Raw genomic sequence first — 10,088 nt, 5'->3', positions numbered from 1 at the left:
TGTATCATATCCGTCTCAATCAATTAGATTGCAATATGTATGTATATTGATATTTAACACTATTATGTTTAATCTAAAACAGGCAGTAAACTAATGTATCAACAAAGCTCTGTTACAAAGTACTACACGAAATATTACGAAATTAAACATTTATTACAAGTAATATTTCAAAAAAAAACTATGTATACCGCAATGCAAGATAATTAACTTACATTATATATAATAATAATAATAAAAATACTGTAAGAGATATCGTCATAATTCCAATTGTTCTGAAATCAGAACGATTTTTTAAGTGTTCCAGCAAAATTAATGTAGTGTAACCTACTTACTTTTGGAGAAAATCGTCTTTTTGTGTCCCTATTTCTCTGATGCAAATTTTCACTTGGAAGGTCTTTATCACTACGGTGTTTATTCATGTTGAAAACAAGCGTTCTGACGCCCTTCGCGGGTTAAGTTCATTTTACGAATTTAAAATCAACAAAAGGAGCGGAATAATATCAAGAAACAATGCATTTTCAGCTCTAATATCGACATTAGTCGGGCACAAAACCCGATATCGGATAATAAGAATTTCCTGTAATAGTTGCAATAGGAAAATATTACGATGTCAGTAAATAAATGTTTAATTTCTTTCGTTTGATTCAATTTCTAAATTTGTTGACTTGATCCCCAACATTCCAGTGACGTCACTTTTAGTAGGAGTGAATGAAACGGCAGTCAGTCCCGCCAAACAGTGACGTCACAATCACCGGAATGACGTCGCTTACATAATTCCCACGGTAGTAAAAAGGAGTACACACTCATTCGGTTTAGTGAATGCAACTTTTCTTGATCATCAAAGAAGCGTTTCGCTTTGAGCGAAATCGTGTAAATAACAGACAATTTGCTTTCGTTTTGAATACCATCTTCTGTATGTATAATGAAAAAGTTACAGGATAAACAGAATACCCGGTCACTATCTTACAATACAAGTTTTATTTTGGTGTCGACAGGGAAAACAGATATGACTCGGCAAAACCTCCTCATCGCACAAACGATAGCAGCATCGATATTAATTATAGCAAAATAAAAATGTCCAACGTTGGAAATATTGCAAGTACATTCATTATTTACATAAACCAATAATTAGAATAATCATTTATTTCATCTAGACTAAATAATTTGCAAATCCCATACACCGCCTGCAAGGAGATGTCCTTGGCCTATCGCTTCCCACGATGCTCTCGATCGTGGTCTTATATTGTGTAACTTTTCATGGGAAATTAAATCTAGATATATCTGTTTTCGACAGTTAAATATCTATGAACACGTGTAAAACAAGCAGTGTCAACTGCTATTCCGAGACCGTAAAATGCAATCTTGGTCATCTCAGCCAAAACATAGGGGCACGCAAATTATGACAGAAACGTTTACTAGTAATTTGATACATACATGTATGTCATTTAAAAGTATTGGAGACCTTTTGATATGCACGTGTATATCATGACGTTTCAAGTGGCTGCCCGTATTATTTTTTGTGAAAAAGAATTATACCTATATGTTATAAAACTTGGTTAGCTTTTTTATTGTCATTATTGTTATAGACACTGTGTGTGATATTTAAACGAAAACACATATTTTACCTAAGAAGCCAATGATATATATATATAATGTAAGTATCGGTTAGCTTGTAATAATTATAATAATAATAAAAAAGGACTTTTGTGTTACAGATTAATGTTGCAATTACTTTCCATCTTTGTCTTTATTATGACAATGTGATATCAAGACTGGTAGAAAACTCTTTAAGATGTGTAAAAAGAGGCAAGAAACACATGCTTAAAAGCATCGTACAACGGTTTCATCTTTTGAAGCCGTTTATACAAAAGGTGCGGAGTGGACTTGCAGATACAATTAATGTTCAAACTTAAAATTATTAATTCATTTATCACTACCAGCTTCGAAGAGAATTGAGTACTTAAAATGTCACCCATAATCCTCTCCATTATCGGACTATAGTCCTACAGATTATAAGCTAATCGCTGAATTCCTGAATGACTATGTAATTACTACCATAAAGTCAAAAATTTAAATAACTTAATTACTACAAAAACAATGCACAATAAACTTATTTTTCCAAACAACATGTACTTTAAAGGTATATTTATTTTTAGACAAGCGTACATCTGTCTCTCTCTTCCTTTCTCCCCCTCCCTCTCCCCCTCCCTCTCTCTCTCTTTCTCTCTCTCTTTCTTACAACTCATACATCCACACTAGTTCAATATTAATAGATGAAATTAATAATAATATACTCATTGTGACTGATATTCAGATTTAACTATTACCCAACTTCGCATTGGCTTACTTGATATTTTGATAATGATTTTTAACACAAATAACTGACCCGTTCAGCTATATCATACGGCCGTGTCATAAATATCGTAAAACACATACGACCTATAATGAGAAATCCTAGTCTGTTTTCCCCACCATATGTAGAAATGAAATTGAGCGTTTTGCCTATGTATTCATAAATACATTGTATTAGTCATATGATAAATAGAATATTACATTCGTGACTACGTAGTGTGAAGTTTATTAAACGAGTTCAGTAAATTTATATACCAAGAGCTTATAGCCTAAAGGCTCATGACATACCAAGTTATTGAACCCGTTTAATAAAGTTTATATTGCATAGCCACTCATAAAAATTCCTCTCTTTTAACACTATTATAAGTAAGACTTTTATCGCTTGGTTGTACCTGTGTTTTAACAATTTCACATACATGTAGATAATATAATAATGTTGAAATACACATATATGAATCGCACATGAAAATGATAATGAATTACAGTATTTATTTTTAGCGGACAATGTCGAGCCGATAATAAGGAAAGACAAAATATGAATTAAACAGAGGGAATAGAGAAATGGTTTTTACTTAAACTAATTTGGTTATAAAAGGGGGATAGTTTTACACAAAGTAACAATTTCTAGCACCCCAGGCCCTTTACCCTTCCAAATATATGGTAAAGTATTCTGTAATTCGTGTCCTGTTAATCAAGAGATATAACAAGTCTAATACAGCCGCAAGTTTAGACAAAGCCAATAATGAATAACTTCTCACAAAGTTACATCATTTTTAATTAGCTAAGAAGAAGACTTAAGAAAGTCTTAAGATTAAACTTATGATCTTTGTTCCATTGTCATTTGTCGGGAGTATCTTTAAAACATTTCTTTTTGAGTTATTGATTCAGCCAAAATAGCTCATCACAAAGATGTGTATAAAATCTGGAGTTTTTTTTTAAAACGCATGAGCAATAAATGCCCGCGTTTCGAGGAGTAACCATACCGATAATAATCATTTAATCGCAGAAAAAAATGCAATGGATGTAGAGCGTTGTCCTCCGGTTGAGAATCTCGCCAACAAAAACAGAGGACAACTATTCACGTTTATTCTAACGCATAACATCGCTAAAAATGTCAGATCCCGACTGTTTAAGAAATGTTCGGACCTGCCCTGCTTTAGCGGACACTGACCACGGATGAAATAAATGTACAGTAATGAACATAGTGGATTTGGTATCAAGGATGTTGACCTATGTATATTTGTCTTTTTGTGGCTAACATTCCATAAAGTAATTAACCTAATAACTAAAGCCATTGGCCTAATATAATGTTTACAAGGTCATTATAACAATTTAATATATACGTATTATGAAGTAAAAGATGCTCCCCCGCCGATAGAGCATAAACGATACCTATCATTTGAATAATAATTGGTGTTTACTCATTCAATTTATGTTAAATTCACAAAGGGATATATATAATAACTTTTTATTTTGGTGAATGCGCAATCAGTACTTCATTCCAAATATGGCATAGTGCTAAGGAATTTTTTCGGGGCGTATCTAAATATATTTAATATTTCTATCTTGAATAAAAATTAAAAGTTCAAATTTTTCAATAGTGCTTATGGTGTAAAACAAGTAATTTTTGTAACCGAAGTGCAAATATAATTCGTCTAAACTTCTGGTTTTGATTGAGAAAAATGGCATTCGTCAGCGGTGTAGCAACGTAATAAATTGTAAAGAGAAATTGATTTGATTTAAACATATTCTATTTGCACATTATATACAAAAGGGATTAGACATAAGTTGTAAACTTATAATCCGTCTTCTCCCGTAAAAAAATAATGATGTTATATACAACTGACAGCAACTATTAATCAAAATGATGATTGGATGACGTATCCGAACTAAGCTTAAGATGAAATTAAATAAGATAAATGTCAGTCACATTTTTTCTTCAAACGGCAGAATTTTTACCTATGTCCAATACATACCAGTTATTAACCTTCTCACTATAACGTCAGCTTCATAACAATCTAAACCTTTTTTTTCCATCTTTGTGCATAATGGATTTTTTTTTTGTCAAAAATAAACGTTATTTTCACAAGTACTTATTGTAAGTGCTTGCCATTACGGAAGCCTCACAAAGGTCCCCGCAGTCGTACCATATTGCATACTGTACCCGTACAAACCACTGTAAACACATTTTCTTTTCCTGAACAGAATTCCTCATTTCGTTACCATGGCAACGGAAAATTTTAAAAGTGGTTTCATTGTGTGGAAGTATGCTAATAACAAGAAGAAACGGCTACTTTTCCTAAATCCCCTCCCCTTCAAAACATTGTAAAGATAGGGAAAAAAGTAGATAAAATGTGCCTACGTCATCCTTCTATAACCTTTATATTTCCCAACGATTTTCTAAGACAAAATGCATGCTGTATCTCAATAAATTCTATATTTCATTTAAGTGATTTTTTCCGGTTTCCAGTAATTATTGACCCTTCAAAACAGTCATTATAACCCTAAAGTCCACTGATAAAATATCGCAATATAATTTGCCATCAAATAATTACAATAAAAATATTTATATATTTAAATGATATAAAAAGTATTATGTCAAAAATGAGTAAAAATTTTAAGTTGTGAGTGTTAATGAACAATTTATGGCTCTTAACATTGTATATGCATTTTTCTTTGTAAGATGTTTTTAATTTGTACTGTTACCTATACGATGGTACAACAGAAAATGAATTTGACAAAAATAAGAGATATGTATGATTTCAATCATTAACAATATATATGGCGATGATGCCGCTGCGTGGTCATATAACGAGTTTTTCTATGAAATGGCGTGACAAGCTAGCGGTCAAAACAGAAATAAATAACGTAAAGATAGGTTTGACAGCTGATCGATATCGTTTCCTGGATAATGATTGACAGAAACTTCTTTTTGAGTTCTACATCTCACATTAGCATCATAAATTTCTCATAAACTTCTGTGTGATGCCCTTCGCTGATATACATTCAACCACACATATCTACATTACCATATACTCGTGTTAATCGTCGTGCATTTGTTAGTCATCGTCCTTGATCCAGTGTTTCTGGCCATCAGTGGGACGAAGTACTTTGATGGATATGTGTACCATCAAAGTGTCAGAGATAAGTATATAAGGAGGGACTGCACACTGCAACCTCATTCCGATTGCAGTAGAAGCTTCTCCCGCAGGTAAGTGCACTGTCTAGTAAATATATGCCTAGGCAACATTTAAAGAAACATGTTCGAATCGTTGTAAATATTAACGGTATTAGTAATTATCTAATTCATCACATACGTTCAGATATGTTCATTTTATTTTTCATTGTACGCAAAACGTTTTTTATTTATTTATTTATTTATTTATTTATTTATTTATGCTTTATGGTTTGTTTCCTGTATTGTTTATGTTGTGTGATAGCGTTGATTCCAAATCTGTGAAGTAACTTACTGTAGAAAATTTTGTATGCAGTAAGAGTTTGAAATAATTCAGGAAAAAAATATATTTATCGTTCATTCTTCGAATATATATTTAGTATGAATGCATAATAAACGACAAGAATATAAAAAAGCTATATGTTTTCGGAGAATGAAAACTGCATGCAATATACACGGAAATATTCTTTGATGTATTTATTTAATTTCAAACTACTTTATTAATAATACACGAAATTTCAACATGAGTAAAAAAAATCATAGAATGATAAAGTGTCAACAAATGGATAAGACAAAAGGCAAAGCCTATACAAATCCATTCCTCTTTTATTTCTGAATAATTCTTTATTCTGAATGATTTACACTCAAATATATTTTTTATTTTCTTAAATTATTCATCGACTCTTTCAATTACGGAGATGTACGATACTTAGCTAGGATTGGATATTTTTGACGGAGGAAATAAAACATAACATTTGTCTTTGTGTTTCATGAACTGCTTTATCTAAGTTAAGCATTCTTTTTGTGTGTGTTTGTGTGTTTCATGAATACGTGCTCTGATTTCTGTCTGTCCGTTCATAATATTGCTACATAGATGTTTGAAATGATTTCAAATTTACGCTAAATGTTTTCATTTGAAATTATTGTTAATCATTAATTATTAAATGCTGGCGACCACATTTATTTACTTTAAGGGAGCGTTTTGTTTTTAATCAATTTAGCGGAAGTATAAGATCTCTAAATTAGTAATAATGAAATACTTCTTGTCTAATATGTTTGATATGCGTAGATTGCATTCGATAGAATGGATTCATATAACCGTACGTTCATGGTAATTGTTTTGTATATTATCTTTTATAAATAAAAAGGAAAAAAGTAGATAACTGTAGATGGTATAGCTTTGTTAACAATATGTATATACTGTTTATACTGTAAACATACATATGTCGGTGTTATCAAACGTAGATTCATAAGTTCTCTTTAACAAATAAGCTTTATTACTAATTAGTCCCATCACCACTTTACCAATATACAGAAAGCACCGTAAGTGCAATAATATATTTGCAGCATTTCTTGCGCAAAAAGCACATTAAAGATAATATTACCGCTAGAATATGTCCATTGATAGTAACATTGTATTTATATAATGGACATGAACATTACATTTGTTTATTTTTTCAAATATATATGTATATGGATTTTTTTCTTAAAATTATCATGTTTTTACAATGCATCAGAATACTTTTAACATCAAGATAAGTAAGTCTTATGAAAAAGGATTTTGATTTTAATTCAAATCATAGAACGGGGTCTAAGATAAGTAGAAGTCATACGTCAATTTAATTTATTAGGTATCTTGTTCTTATTACATGAAACCCAAACCAATAATTCTGTTTGATTTAACATATGTAAAAAAATATTTTTACAGAAGTAACCTACATCATGAAGGCCTCAATCGCAGTCCTTTTTGCCCTGGTAGGTGTCTCTTGCGCCAATTATTATGGAGGCGGTGACATGTACTTAGGAGGCGGTGGTAATTACGGTGGCTATGGAGGTGGCGCTGTAATCATTGATGGGGGTAAAGGCTATGGTGGATACGGCGGATACGGAAATGGCGGTGGCGCCGTCATCATCAGCAACGATGGCTATGGAAAAGGAGGCTGGGGAGGAAAAGGAGGCTGGGGAGGAAACTACGGAAGTTACGGAAAGGGAGGAGGATACATCATCGGAAACGGAGGTTTCGGAAAAGGAGGCTGGGGAGGAAAAGGAGGCTGGGGAGGAAAGGGAGGAAACTGGGGAGGAAACTACGGAAGTTACGGAAAGGGAGGAGGATACATAATCGGAAACGGAGGTTACGGAAAAGGAGGCTGGGGAGCAAACGGAGGAAACTGGGGAGGAAACTACGGAAGTTACGGAAAGGGAGGAGGATACATCATCGGAAACGGAGGTTACGGAAAAGGAGGCTGGGGAGCAAACGGAGGAAACTGGGGAGGAAACTACGGAAGTTACGGAAAGGGAGGAGGATACATCATCGGAAACGGAGGTTACGGAAAAGGAGGCTGGGGAGGAAAGGGAGGAAACTGGGGAGGTTATGGAAAGGGAGGTTTTATCGGAGGCGGAAAGGGAGGTTTCGGAGGCAGAAAGGGAGGCTACATCCTTAGAAATAGCGGATATGGAAGTAAGTTTAGCAATAGGATTAATTAGTTATATGGTATATCAGTTATCATCATTCGGATACTTTATTCTTTTATCCATTATTGTTTAACTACGTGTACAAAACTAGGTGTTTTGAATAAAACAATGGTAAGAACAATGTATGTATTAAAATGACAATAAATGTGTCTACTTCTCTGGTGTATACCGAAACTAACAATATATATTCTTTTCTTGCAGAAGGGCTAGCCTATTAAGCGACCAGACAATCATCCTTCAACTAGATAGTCCTGTCCTTTTTTGTTATTTTTATATTTATGAATGATTAAAGCATATTTTGATGAAAATCAAAAACATGCGTTGCGTCATATATAGAGCATAAAATCACGTTATCATAGTGAGATCAAGATAAGAAATGACATGTTTCGTCTTATATAAAACATAAAACCATGTCATCATATTGAGATGAAGAAAACACTAACATGTTACGTACGTCTTACATAAAACATGAAATCATGTTATCAAAGTGAGATCAAGAAAACAATGACATGTTTCGTCTTATATAAAACATAAAACCATGTCGTCATATTGAGATGAAGAAAACAATGACATGTTACGTACGTCTTACATAAAACATAAAATCATGTTATCATAGTGAGATCCAAGAAAACAATGACATGTTTCGTCTTATATAAAACATAAAACCATGTCATCATATTGAGATGAAGAAACAATGACATGTTACGTACGTCTTACATAAAACATAAAATCATGTTATCATAGTGAGATCAAGATAAGAAATGACATGTTACGTACGTCTTACATAAAACATAAAATCATGTTATCATAGTGAGATCAAGATAAGAAATGACGTTTATACGTCTAACATAAAACATAAAATCATGTTATCAAAGTGAGATCAAGAAAAAGAAAACAATGACATGTTTCGTCTTATATAAAACATAAAACCATGTCATCATATTGAGATGAAGAAAACAATGACATGTTACGTACGTCTTACATAAAACATAAAATCATGTCATCATAGTGAGATCAAGAAAATAATGACATGTTTCGTCTTATATAAAACATAAAACCATGTCATCATATTGAGATGAAGAAAACAATAACATATTACGTACGTCTTACATAAAACATGAAATCATGTCATCATAGTGAGATCAAGATAAGAAATGACATGTTTCGTCTTATATAAAACATAAAACCATGTCAACATATTGAGATGAAGAAAGCAATGACATGTTACGTACGTCTTACATAAAACATAAAATCATGTTATCATAGTGAGATCAAGATAAGAAATGACATGTTACGTACGTCTTACATAAAACATAAAATCATGTTATCATAGTGAGATAAAGATTTAAAAAAACATGACGTGACATGTACATTGGGCTTACATAAAACATGAAGCACACTACTAGGATGAGTTTTAAATCAAACACATGTTGCGTCTGCTAAACATCGATGTAGGTCCACTGCATGCTTCGCTGCATTATGATTTGTACCTCATTCCTGCATATACAATAGTGCGTATTAGCGCACCATGATAGATAATCTTAAACACCCAACGTATTGTAACGAATGTTCATTTGAGATCAGCTGACTGACGATCAGCTGTTGTGTGTTTATGTTACTGAACTGTACCCAGGTGTGTTTCCATGGAATAAACGTGTAATAACGGTTGAATTGTATATTATTAGCAGTACATGGCAAATGGCAATGTTTTTATCTAACGGACCATGCTATCAGATGGTAAATGTATGTGATAATAGATTTTATGTGAAATAGTTTGTTGGCAAGTAGTGTGTCACTGGCTACGATAGCCGCCATATTGGATCGTGACTAAGCAGGCGGTCAGAATTTGAATTAGGTATTTTGTCTATGTAAGCTCCATGATCAATCTTATGATTTAATTCAGTGATCGTTAAGACAATAACAATACTATTCATCAAAATGTATGTGTTTAATACGTACTTGTGGCGTACAACGGTCGATTTCAAGACATATTCGGTCCAAGCAGTTGTACTGCTTTCACGGTGAAACTGTTGACGCCGACGTTCCGGCTGGTTTTTGTGTACATTTTTAAATACGGCTCGGATCATTT

At 32.9% G+C, this 10,088-nt stretch overlaps 1 protein-coding gene across 1 annotated transcript; it reads left to right on the top strand.

Annotated features, from left to right (window-relative positions):
• Window positions 1–5,455: 5,455 nt before the first annotated feature.
• LOC138335806 (eggshell protein 1-like) lies at window positions 5,456–8,314 on the top strand. The gene is made up of 3 exons (XM_069284968.1): window positions 5,456–5,563; window positions 7,236–7,985; window positions 8,201–8,314. Exons 2-3 carry the CDS (start codon window positions 7,250–7,252, stop codon window positions 8,215–8,217), a joined length of 753 nt encoding a protein of 250 aa, XP_069141069.1. The 5' UTR covers window positions 5,456–5,563; window positions 7,236–7,249; the 3' UTR covers window positions 8,218–8,314.
• Window positions 8,315–10,088: the final 1,774 nt, after the last annotated feature.

Source organism: Argopecten irradians, chromosome 11, assembly GCF_041381155.1.
Source record: "Argopecten irradians isolate NY chromosome 11, Ai_NY, whole genome shotgun sequence".
Taxonomy (NCBI): domain Eukaryota; kingdom Metazoa; phylum Mollusca; class Bivalvia; order Pectinida; family Pectinidae; genus Argopecten; species Argopecten irradians.
Note: the sequence above shows the minus strand (reverse complement) of the source record. Positions and strands in the feature narration are given on the sequence as shown.